The sequence below is a fragment of the Mandrillus leucophaeus genome, unplaced genomic scaffold (assembly GCF_000951045.1).
Source record: "Mandrillus leucophaeus isolate KB7577 unplaced genomic scaffold, Mleu.le_1.0 Scaffold363, whole genome shotgun sequence".
In the NCBI taxonomy this organism is placed as follows: Eukaryota; Metazoa; Chordata; class Mammalia; order Primates; family Cercopithecidae; genus Mandrillus; species Mandrillus leucophaeus.
Genome location: NW_012103843.1, coordinates 880,360 through 892,937, shown reverse-complemented (window position 1 = coordinate 892,937; position 12,578 = coordinate 880,360). Strand labels below are relative to the sequence as shown.

The 12,578-nt window shown below is 44.4% G+C and overlaps 1 protein-coding gene across 1 annotated transcript in view; it reads right to left on the bottom strand.

Annotated features, from left to right (window-relative positions):
• Window positions 1-12,578, bottom strand: part of COL4A2 (collagen, type IV, alpha 2) — a 220,499-nt gene that overhangs the window by 89,506 nt on the left and 118,415 nt on the right. The window contains exons 7-16 of the mRNA XM_011989799.1: window positions 11,306-11,422; window positions 9,928-9,999; window positions 9,434-9,469; window positions 9,263-9,325; window positions 7,534-7,569; window positions 5,454-5,495; window positions 3,513-3,611; window positions 1,815-1,850; window positions 1,195-1,245; window positions 77-121 (exon numbers count right to left, since the gene is read on the bottom strand). Of these exons, the coding sequence (XP_011845189.1) occupies window positions 77-121; window positions 1,195-1,245; window positions 1,815-1,850; window positions 3,513-3,611; window positions 5,454-5,495; window positions 7,534-7,569; window positions 9,263-9,325; window positions 9,434-9,469; window positions 9,928-9,999; window positions 11,306-11,422 (597 nt within the window). The remainder of the gene's footprint in view (window positions 1-76; window positions 122-1,194; window positions 1,246-1,814; window positions 1,851-3,512; window positions 3,612-5,453; window positions 5,496-7,533; window positions 7,570-9,262; window positions 9,326-9,433; window positions 9,470-9,927; window positions 10,000-11,305; window positions 11,423-12,578) is intronic.

Here is a 12,578-nt window from a genome sequence, read left to right as displayed (position 1 = left end):
TGCCAAGGCCTACTTACTTAACCTCTGTGGGATGTCGTGGGCCCAGAGCAGACTGCAGTTCATGCACCCAGCTTACCTTCTGTCCTGGTGATCCTTTTTCACCACTCAAGCCAGGGGAACCCTGGAGTGAACAAAAAACAGAAGCAAACAGCTCAGAATATGCAGTAACATTTCCAGAGGCTTGACTACGGCACCTGGCTGTGACTACAGCAAAATGCTGACAGACAGACTGAACAAGCCTCAGGTCCAGACTCTGAAGAATAGGAACAAATTGCCAAATTCAATACCAACTATTAATACAATTCTTCCCTCTTTACAAAGTTGGGGGGGGTGGGGGTGGGAAATGATGACTATGATAAAAAGGCTCAAAGAAAGCAGAATCCATCCTAATCGCAAAGCTGCTTCACTACGGAAGGCATCAGAGCCATCCCAAGACTTCCATTTCCTCAGGGACATACATCATTCTAGCAATGCTTTCAGAACACGCATCATTTCTACCACTTAAAGAAATACAGAGAAATCCACCAAGACAGCACAATAAAAAACTAAAAATACAAAAAGGCTTGTACTCCAATGTTCTACTGTGTCTCTCTATTCTTATTTTTGGAGAATGTAAAATATGGTCTTTTGAGTGGTAGCAACTGCCAAATAGTCACCAAAACTCAGCTTTCTCTTCCTGGGCCCAGGGCTCTGCCCACCTGTCCCAGCCCTCAGCTAGGTGTGGTCGTGGAGTGAGTGGGGTCAGTCCAGGCTGGGGCTCTGAAGGTGAGGTCTGTCTCTCAGGTGGCTGAAACACCGTGGACAGGGACCCCTTCCTGCCCCTTACAACTAGGGACATTTTTGTTGGGCTCTTGGGACCACTGGAAATCAGTGTGTGTTTAAGATATTCTACATTTTTGGTTACCACAGACTAACTGAGCTGAACGCACACAAGCAGGAAGGTTTGTGCGGTACTCGCGCCTCCTCCACAGAGGGTGTGTCAAGGTGGTTCACAGGATTGTAGCCAGTGCAGCCCCCAGAGCAAGATGTTCGTGCTGGAGGGCTGTGTGTGTGTGTCGGAGGGGGAGTAATAATGGGAAGTCTCTGTACTTTCTGGTAAATTTTGCTGTGAACCTGAAACAGCTCTAAAAAGGAAAGCCTACTTAAAAAAACCAAACCAAACCAACAACTGCAGTTATAAAAGGCGTGGTTTACCCTCGGTCCAGGAAAGCCCATGATTCCTTCTTCTCCCTTCAAGGAAATGCCCTAGGAGAGAGCAGAAGGGGCATAAGGAGCAGCCCAGGGGTGGCCCCTCCAGCCGGCAGGGCCCACGTGTCATCCTCTGCTCCAGGGTTCTGTGTCCTCAGCCCCGATGGTGTCCAGACCGCCTGGTGATGCTCAACTCAGGCGCAGTGCAGGGCACAGTCCTAGGAGACCCGCCAGCCTTCCTGGGCTGTCACCCATCCAGGACTGCGTGTGTCACATCACGTGGTAAGTGACCGTGAAGCTCTGAGGACAGGCAGTGACAGAGGGGACAGAGGGCAGAACCTGGTGGCGCCTGAATGGAAGCCACGCCCCTCTGCCATCTTCACGCTCCCTTCCCAAACCTCAGGAGATGATTAGCCGGTGTTTACGTTACCAAGAGGAAGACATTCTAGAACTGACTTCTGGAAACAGAGTGTAAAAATGCATGCTAATACTGTCCTGCTATGGACAAGGGGATGAGAGACTGACGGTGTGCGGGCCCCGAGCGCACGGCGCACCCTGTCATTCCGGGCAGAGCGCTGAGCGCCCAGGAGCCACAGGGGAGGGAGCAGGTGCATTACTCGACTTACTCTTATTCCTGGTTCCCCCTCACTGCCTTTTTCACCCTGTGAAGAATATGAAAAATAAGAAATGCTTATTAATTTAAGGATGGTAACGGGTAAAAATCAATCAGGGTTCATTATATGGGCTGAGAGTACTGAATCAATCCTCAATTATTATCAATTGATTGCAACACATGACTCTTAAATTTTGCAGCTTCAAAGTTCAAGGGAAAAGATGTGCTATTTCTTCTAGATTTTCACAAGACAAATTAATTCATGTATTCCTCTTGGTACAGGTGAAAGTCTGTCTTTCCCTCTCTGTGTTTTCCTTTATCCCCCACACAGCTCCAGGCAGATGTTTCCATCCGTATGGTGGGAGAACGTGTCCAAGGAAAAGCCTTAATGAAAATACTCTTTGGAAGAAAACATTACTAGGACGTCCTCTGAGGAAAAGATACACATGGAACATACTGAAGCAAAAGCGGCTGTTGAAAGCCACGTCAATATCATAGATCAAAAACACGACCTACGTTTTTCCCACTTCTCTGTGTCTAAAATGGTGAAAGAAACAGCAGCTGGCGGGGCCTCTGTCCCCGTCATTCCTGGAAGGTACCTTCGATTCCTGCAGCTCACAACTGTCCCTGCAGGTTGGCCATGCTCAGCCCTGGATCCCACCCTGGCCTGGGTTGTAGACAGGGTGGGAAGCCTGACTCAGCAGATTGAGCACCTTCATACACATCAATCCTGCTCTGGGCTCCCATCCAGAAGCTGGACAGAGGCCCTCCCTGCCGCCTCCCAGGACACTTTTGTCAACAGTCACTCATCATTTGGGCCATAGCCACCTAGGTTGTTTTCCCCCGCAAGGCAGTGGTCCTGCCTGCCAAATCCGCCCCAGGACCCAGGACCCAGGCCCCAGGCCCCAGGCCCCAGGACCCAGGACCCAGGACCCAAGCCCCATCCTGACAGATGCTCAAGAGTTGGGAATCACATTCTATTTGGAAAGACAAGATCTCCACATTTGGGGTTTCTATTTTAGTTCCCAGGTGTTCTGTGTGCCCCACATGGTACTGAGTGTTTCACAGTCGCCTGCAACCTCCTCGTCAGCTCCAGGTCAGTGTCACCATCCCCGTTTGACAAGGAGAACAGGAAGCCCTAGGAAGGCTGCAGGACCTCCCTGAGCGAGTGGGTGGCACAGAAGCCTTCAAACCCAGGCAGAGTGGACGGCAATTCCTATTTCAGACTAAGAGCATGATTTCAATTAAGCAAAATGTTAATTGAACGATTCAGAAACTGTCAAAAACTGACTTTGATCCTCCAAAAGGTGCTTCATGTCAGCAAAGAAGTAGGTTTTATTTTGCTGAACACATTTTGCTAGATAGTTCTGTGATTCTGGCTTTGAATTACGGTATGACCATTAGCCTCCATCTACACTGAACGGAAGGATAGATGTGAGGTTTGTATTTTTTGATGAATTCTCATGTTGCTTCGGATTCATCACAATTGTCTGAGACGATGGACTGACGAAGCAACTGCACTGTGGGTCTAGTAACTGTCTGCAGGCGTTGAAAACATTCTGGGAGGACGCGGTTATGTTTTCATGCGTAATTTTCCAAGTTGGTGGTGAGGCTTTTTCTCCTGGGAATGTGACTGAATACAATTGAAGAAATTTACTTTTACTCTCCTTTTTTTAGTTCAACTAGGAAAACAGTCAATTTTGCTCTTTACCTTGTACTGATCTGGGTGGAAGGTGACTCCCGTGGGCGCGATGATGGGGTGGAGGGTGTCCGATGGAATCCCATTGGGTCCCGGCTGCCCTACGTCACCCTGCAAGTTATTTAGCAAAAGTAGTTGTCTTTAAATAGAAAGGAAACCACAAAACTCGAATACAAACACAATACGGCCAAAATACTGGCGTTTTAATTTTTGCATATTATTTACCATATGTATACCTCTTTATAGTATAATAATCACAAAATAGAGTAATCCTGGTGTAAGCCTTTTGTATCCTCCTCTCATTAGCAATCATTTAGAATTTATGCATAAAGGCCATGAAGGTTGTTCACAATTTTGAACTGCATTTGTTTCTGTGGGGTTATTGCCTTACAATGAATTTCTACAAATGGGAATTATTAGGTATGAAGACTTAATGTCTTCATGGTTTTTGACAGGTATTACTCTACCGGTTGCCAAAATGGGCACCAAGATAAAAGAAATGCTGAAAAAATGAAAGACTACTTCCCCAGCTAAAGATGTTTTTATATAATAAAAAGCAATCTTGAATAAAGATAATATCCCAAGATTGCTTTAATTTGCATTTTCATCATTAGCAGAAAACGCTTTTTGACGTGGTGCGCAGATGGTGAAACCAATCTATCTAAAACACTACTGGACAACTATCCTTGCATAATATTCTGGCTTTACCTCCCAGAAACGGACACAAAAAGAACATTATTGTCTTTTCCTTTGTTTCCACATTAAACTATATCATACAAGTCTGAGCCCGGATATCACATAACATGGACAGCAGTAAAGGGGATGATGGATCAGCTGCAGAAAGTGATACTCCACAGTGCACGCTGAGTGTCCACTAATAGAGTATCTTAAAATACCCAAACTGTTTGTTCTCCTCCCTTGTACCTGTTGGGCTGCTGATGTTCTTTGCTAATTATTTGCCTAAGCCTTTTGTAGATTGTAGACTCAAACTTAATCTCCATTATATTCAACAGGACTGTTCTCTTCTCCCACCAATGATTTCTTCCCAGATTTCACTTGTTTTTATTTTATTATGTTGTTATATTTCATCGTATGGGGCTATACATTTTTATGTGTTTGGATCTTCAATGTTTTTCTTTCTTTTTTTCCCAGAAGCCCTCTGCTTGCTAATTGTTCTTTTCTGACTTCTTCTATGGCATTAATGTAAAGAAGGAAGAGTTTCCTCTTCAAACATGAGCAGGACTTGATTCAACTTTCTGTGCTGTTCCATCAAAAAGCAGAATGGAAAACAAAATAGAAATGTTCCAGTCATGAGGCCAAGGGACAGGTCTATTTCACAGTGGGTACATGGCTTTTGTGGTGAACACAATGGGACTGTGTTGGTGAGGTTTTGCTTGCGAGGTGTGGGCGCTGCATCAAGCCTGTCGTGCATGTGATCTCACACGTTCCTCTCAAAGGTCATGAGGTCTTTGAATCTTAGCACTGTTCTAAGATTCACTGTTCTAAGGAGAAAAGCCACATGGTCCTTATGGCTGCCTTTGTGGCCTACCAGGGCTGGTCCCTGAGATCCCCTGGTCCCTGTGATGGCTCCATGTCAGTCTCTGGTTCTAGTCTCAGACCCCTCAATCACCTCTGGGTTCCACACATGAGAAGATGCCCTCGATGGCATGTCCTCACCTCCACCTGCTGAAGATGAGCTGAGTTTATGTCTCTGTGTCAGAGTCTCGGCTAGCCTAGATGGTCCATGTTTACCGTCTTGTTGATGTAGAATTATCACTGGCATGTGGGTGACAACTTAGCACTTTGCAATGATTATTTCCCTACGCAAATGGTCTGTCTGCAGACCAACTCAAGGTAAAAGTTTTACAGCACAGAACTTAGTAATTAAAATGATTTATTTCCTGGCTGAGAAATGCTGCATGCTTCTGCTGGAATTGACCAGGCTTCCTTTACCTTTTCACCCTTAACTCCGTAGAAACCAAGTCCTCTGTTGCCCTGAAAAGATAAATAATTTTTGTAAGTTTTAAAAAGCTAATAATCAGAGAGAAATAAAATTATTTTTCTTAGAAAAAGATACCCGAGACCTATGTATCGGCAACTTTACTGAGCAACTATATTTTCATAATATTCTTGCTTTGCGTTGTAGAAACTAACTGACAGTTTGTCCTATCGGTTGACCGAGGCCTCAGAGTGAATGAGTGGGAGCTGAGATTGGACTCCAGGAGGTGCTGGCCCTCAATTGTGAGTATATGGTCTCTGCAGACTGTAGTCTAAAAACATGTCCCTGGGTTCTGGCCCCTGTAGATAGAGGAAGCAGCCCCATTTCACTCCCTGGACTCTGCATTTGAAGACCATGATTCGTCTTTTCTTCTGGCTCAGTCTTCTCTCATTTTGGCAAAATAATCCTCATTTCATATAAACTCTACCCATCTTTTTAATAATCTTTGGAAATTTAAAATCAATCAGAATATAATGATTTTAGGTGATTCTCCGGGTTTTCCCCAGCCTTTTTGTCTTCCTTTTTGCTTAAGAAGCAAAGCTAGGCCCAGTGTCACAGTAAGGATTTAATCATTTCATGAACGCAGTAGCCATGTGTGGGAGGACTGACAACGCTGACCTCTAAGATTCGTGCATAGAAAAAGCAAGACGACAAATTTGTGCACATCATAGGCAGAGTCCTCTTCTACTCCCAACAGCTTTGCTTGTTTCCCAGGGTTGCTGTGTTCCCACAGTGACAGCAGGGTCACACAGGTCCTATCTGAGCTCTCTCTCTGCAGTCTACCGTCCGCCCCCTCCAATGTCCAGATATTTTCTGAAAACACGAACAAAGCCTTCAATGAATTTTTGCCTTTTGCTTCTTCCCCACCTGGCGGGGAGCTGAAATCAAAGCCCAGAAACACAGCCAGGCTAGATTAGAATGCAATTTGTGTGAGTCCCCCACGGTCCCTCTCTGCCTCCTGAGCTGGTCGTCAAAGTCACCAGGAAGTGACTTGGTCAGGGGTGAGGAGGGCTGTTTATGTTTGCTGCAGCAAGGGGAGATCTGAGGCTCACGCCTGGGCTCAGGGCTTGGCTGCTGCCTCCTCAGCCCAGCCGCCCGGTCCTATTTCTGCTGCTCTTGGCCTGCAGCCCATCTTATCCTGCTCCAGGCTGCCAGGCGGTGGGGCGTCCAGCAGCCTGCGCAAGCTCCCCAGCCGACAGGAAGCCGTGTCAGAGGGGACAGGAGCCTGGGGGCATGGGCGGTGGCAGCTGTGGTCACCAGGGGTCACAGCAATGGGCAGGCATGGCAATGTGTGGCCTTGGCGCGTCCTCCATCGGGACACAGGGCAAGGGAAAGGTTCCTAGATGCTTCCCGTTGGCAGCCCAGCATTTCTGAATTATGTTGCATTTTGATCAAATACTTCCCTTGTCAACTGCATTCTTTGTCTTGGATATTTATCCAGCTTTCCCAGATAATAAGGAACCCTAGTTCTGTCCTCCGAGTTTCTAACAAACCACCTACTTTGCTGTGTTCCCACCAATTTAATAACCTTTCTGGGATGAAAACAGTATATAGCTTTGGGCTCTAGCCTAACTTGACTATCACTGAATATATCCCTAGAGGCTGACAGTAGACTCCTGTAGAACCTAATTCTAGTTGGGTAAGAAGAATGACATTGGCCTCCCTACAACAGATAGAGTTACGTTTTGTCCATTCTCGTAAATCAATGCAATTGAATAAATGTGAGCTGTCCCTAAATTGTTCTAATCTTCATTTTCAATCAAATATTCATCCGTTTGGTTTTCATATAGCAACAGGCATGTGGGAATTAATTTGCAAACAACAAATCATTCCACCTATTCACTTTTTTAATGTCCAGAGGCACCATGGATCTATCCTTGGAGTTTAACATTAAGTCTTAAAAACCTACAAAACCGTTTTCATCATAATATAAACAATAAATACTTGTTAACCAAGAAGTTTTATGGTAAAAAACAGACCCACAAACACCTAAGTACCAACTTCCCTCATCCTCAACCCCCAAAACCAACTTACTTGCTGTCCTTTTGGTCCAGGGGGTCCGGGTGGTCCCTGTACAAATACAAAGAAATGTGTAAACTGTTTTCTTTACCCCAGGACCCAGATAACATCCGCTGGAAAGCTCTGGGAAAGCCATTCACTGTACATTTAGGACATTGTGTAGGATGCATGGAGGTTTCTGATGCATTTGGCTTGGCAGGGATGATATGCTTGGGGAGAGGGACTCGGGTCAGCTCCAGTTCTCAGAATCTGCCGGCTGTCTACGGACAGCTGTTTCTGCTTTGCTTTTGTGTGTTTAGGCTTTCCACTTCACCCATGTCCTCTCTGTGTTTGTTCTGATCCCTTTGCAAGGTCCCAGGCCCTGTGACTGCAGAGACAGTTTCCCCGAGTTCCTCTGGGAGTCCCCACGAGACTCCATGCGGTACTTCTTCCTGGTAGCTCGGCCAGTGTTCATGGACAGAATGAATCTACAGGCTGGCACTGCAGGGTGGAAAGTCCATCTGCAATGTCACGGTGTGTCTTTCTGCAGAGCATTCAGTGTCAACACCGTGCTTAGGAGTAAAGCATTTCAGATCAGAAGAGTGTTTAAGTACAAATAAGTGGATACAAAGGAGCAGACAAGGAGGGGGTTGTGGATGATTGCCTGGCTCATGTGAAGAACCAAAAGCTGTCAGAGCAGCTAAGGACCTAGCAAGTACAATCTGTTGTGCCTGACTTCTCTGAGCTGTGCATTTAAAGTATGAAACCCAGGCATGTGGCATGTGTGCTGTGACTAAGCCGACAACTGAATGGAGTGAAACAGTAAGGGCGTCTCGTATGATCCTGATTTCAGTCACCCTGACCAGGTCTTTCACAGATGGGGCTACTTGCAAAAATGACTTTGCTTTGTAGAAACAAAATCTATTATTATTATTGTTATTTATTATAATCTGAAGAAAATAATAAGTACCCCCACCCCCAACTGTTAGTTTGACTGAGTCTCCCCAAATATATATGACTTCATTTTTTTCCCTCAGTATCTGTCAAGGAATTAGTGTTAGTGTCCCTTGATAGCTTGTCTTGGTCTTGAGCAATGGCTTCCTGTGAGAAGGTCTGTCTTACCTGCAGCCCAGATCTCTCCTTGTATAAGTTAAGGCCTGTTTATCCGACTACTAACACATGTGGGGAATGAGAGTCAGGAGCTCTCACAGTGGCCAGTTCACCTTCCAGGTCACTGTACAGTGGTGGGAGTGGCCAGAGAGCTGCACAAGCCTTAGCAAGTGCCTTTTTCTGCTCTTTCCTACTTGCAATGAGCCCTCAAGGGCCATTTTGTTAAACAATGGCCAATATCTCACCTGCTGGAATGAGCCCAGGTGTGATACGCCTGCTAGCACCGGCGTGGCCCAGGCCAACCCCATTTCCTCCTTATGAACCTGTGGGTTTGGTTTGCCTTGCCCAGGGATGATGGGCTCTTTGTCACTGGGTAGATATGGGGTGGGGATGGAAGGGCACCCTGCCAGGACCAAGTCAAAATTTGACATAACTGGCACTGAGCTGGTGACCATAATTTTAAGCTCTTATTCTTCAACCTTAACAGCAGCAGAATGTGTGCAAGGAATGGTCCGTTTTAATGTTCTCTGCTACACCTGTAAGCATCATAATTATTCTTAAAGCTCTCATCTGGATTCAACCCCTAAAGAAGTGGTATCTGGAAGGGATGACCTGATGATGGTCCCAGAGTCGGCACCTGTGTCCCAGTACTTACTGGTCTCCCTGGAGCTCCAACTGGACCCATCTGCCCCACAGGCCCAGGGCGGCCAGGAGGTCCCTATGGATAGGTAGCGAGAGAATGTTTTTAAGAGAGGTAAACTGGTACTTGGAGTTCTGAAGCTCTTAAACTTTTGCTTTGAATTTCGTCTAATAAAAATAAACTTACCTGGAAACCGACCAATCCAGGCTCCCCAGGTTCGCCCTAACGGAGAAGAAATAATTTTAAGAGTGATAGCTTTTAACCATCTTCAGATTTAGTTACCTTCTATTGCAGTTGGAAATAAGCATATCAAACAGATCAGCCCTATCAGGACTTAGTAATGTTAACTTACTAATATTAATTTTTACTAATATTGTGATTTAGTCAGAATATATTTTAGTAATATTAATATTTACTAATATTAAGTACAAATACTAACTTGGCTTGGAGTATTGTGAATATGGGAAAGAGATAAACACACAATTAAAAATAAGATTGAAAACATCCTGATCAGAAACAAGATGACTTTTACATTCAATGTGACTTGGGTTATGCTGCCATTCTCGGCATGCCTTCAGTACATTCATTCTTACATGCAAAGTTCACTTGGCAATTAACTTTGCTAGCTGAGAATTTACACTGGGTCCCTTCATTACCCCTCCCATCTCTTGCAAACGTACCCGATATCTGTCGCGTTCCTCTCTAGGCAGTGCATAAGGCTCACCTTTCTGCCCTTTTGGTCCTTGGGGCCCCTAATTAGCAGTATATTGTAAAAAGAAAAAACAAAAAAAAAAGTCCATTAACATTCGGTGCATCTATGATAATTTGGATGATGGAACACTGACTTTTGTAGGCAAGGTCTAATTGTTCTTATGGTTGATGGGGGTTATTCTGAACACCAGCCCCATATTCAGCAACCAGGGAGACACCTTTAATTTCCTATTGACCCAATCGTATCTTTCCTAGAGTTAGAATAGAAATACTTTGGGATTTAAATTATTTTCAAAACCCAAATGAATCTCTGTCAACCAACCCTCTAGTATGCCAATGTTATTTTTATTCTGATAATACTACTATGTGCTTTCTTTGGCATGAGTGTACTAAATGTATTAACTCAAGCACCCATTTGCGGGATAGATACTGGGTCATTCTTTAAAACTGGAATTGTGTCAAATATAAACGGTAGGTATATACATATGTGCATGTGTAAATATCTTTCAACATCTACTATAAGAACCACTTAAAGTAATAGATATGTTTCTTGATAATGAAATTGATGATATATAGAGAAGTTGATGTAGTTTATTGAAAAATTGAACCACATAAAACAGAAACAGCTGAGGAAAGGGGAACTGGCAGGTGGAGCTGGAACTGAGCAGGAGGAGAAATCTACTCGCTTCAGGTGAAAACGTGATGAAGGTGATTAATGACTGTTCCTCCCTCCCCACTTTAGTTTTTTTTTTTTTTTTTTTTTTAAATAAAAAGTCTCACCAAACAAAATTTTAGTAAAACCCTGAATTTGCAAGATTTTCTTGGAAATAAGGTAGCAACATACTGCTGAAGACATTATTTCAGGATGTTTTACCAAGACCTTAAAAAAATAAATGAGGCTACAAAACAGATGACTATATACAAGTTCCTCCATTAAAAAACAAACTCCTGCCTTGTATCTGCTGGAGAATAACTGCACGCCCACATTACAAAGTATTTCAGAATCTGATAAGGATGGTGATGGACAGAATTCTGTCAAGGTTTCAGCTTTTTAATTTTCATTTTACGATTCCACTATTCATTATGAGAATTTGGGAGAAAATGAAGTGACGCTTAGGAAACTGAGAGAGTGAACAACATCAACCACAACGATTTTCTATCTAACATTTAAAGGATATGAAAAATGAAGTTATTTGAATCCAGAAACATCATGTCTTGGGCGTCAACAGGCAGTTATGTTTCCGTTCTGGCCATAATGAGCGGGAGCCCCCCCCGCCCCGGTTATAAAGGTAGGGCTTAGCAGGGGTCTGCCTGTCCCTGGAGCACAGGCACTGTGGGGATACTCACGGGAGGCCCGGTGAACCCCTCAGAGCCGGGGGGCCCCTGTGGACCTGAGTCTCCCTGGGTTCCGTTGCAGCCATCATAGCCGGGCCTTCCCCTGGGCCCACCTTGCCCCGGGTGTCCCTGGGAAAGACAGCAGTGAGAGAATCAGCCAACCAGCAGGTTTCTAGTTGCCACGTGTGATAAAACAGTCTTAAATATTCTCATAAGCCACGTTCCCGGCATGAATCCAAGGAAAAGACACCTCAAAAGTGAACAAATGAATGAATGAAAGATTAAATCAGTGAAGGCATAAGGCATAGTTCTAAGCAGGGAAAGGATTTCGAAGCAAAGTTCTGCTTTACGTGGGCTTGGATGAGAAATACACAGGGTTTCTTCTGTCTTACTAGTTGAGTGACTGTCTATTAGCAGGGACAAGTAAAATTAACATTTCAAAAATTCTAGAAAAGATTTTAGAAGCAGCTACTTCCTTCTCAGGGGTAACAGAAAGGTCCTTATCCCTGTAGAAAACAAGTAAAGGTACATTTAAAAAATTCTAGGAGAGATTTCAGAAGCAGCTACCTCCTTCTCAGGGGGTAACAGGGAGGTCCTTATCAGTTGTGCCCAACTACATTTTAGAGAGTGAGTTTCACAGATCCACATCCTAAACAGAGAAGACACACCCACAACGTGATTTTATCCGTGGCCTTGCCATATTTAAAAGAACTGACTGCCTCTTGTTTGCTTTCTTGGGAAACATGACCTTTTAGAGTTTAAACACGAATTATGAAGCATGTCAGGTTTTCTGAAATGTCTGGGGGTGGGAAAGACAACACAGCCAAGTGTCTGCAGTGACTAGAGGGACTCAGGCTAAATTTGTGGGCATTTTCACTGCCTTAAACTGGTTCCAGGAGATTACAGGGGCTGGGTTAATGATCTATAATTTATGTACTACCTGGCCACAGCCTGTTTTACTGTTTTTTTAAACAATAGATATTTAGCTATATGCTTTGTTATTGTGTAGTTACTGTTAAACTTTTAGTTTTCTTGATAATAAACCAAACATACATTCCAGAGTGATTTTTGAGGTCACTGGGATGTCTTTTATATTTACTTTGAGGAATCTGGAAAATGTCAAGATAAAGAAACAAACTTGGCTGGGCACAGTGGCTCACACCTGTAATCCCAGCACTTTGGGAGGCCGAGGCAGGCAGATCACTTGAGGCCAGGAGTTCGAGACCAACCTGGCCAACATGGTGAAACCCTGTCTCTACAAAAAATACAAAAATTAGCCAGGCAT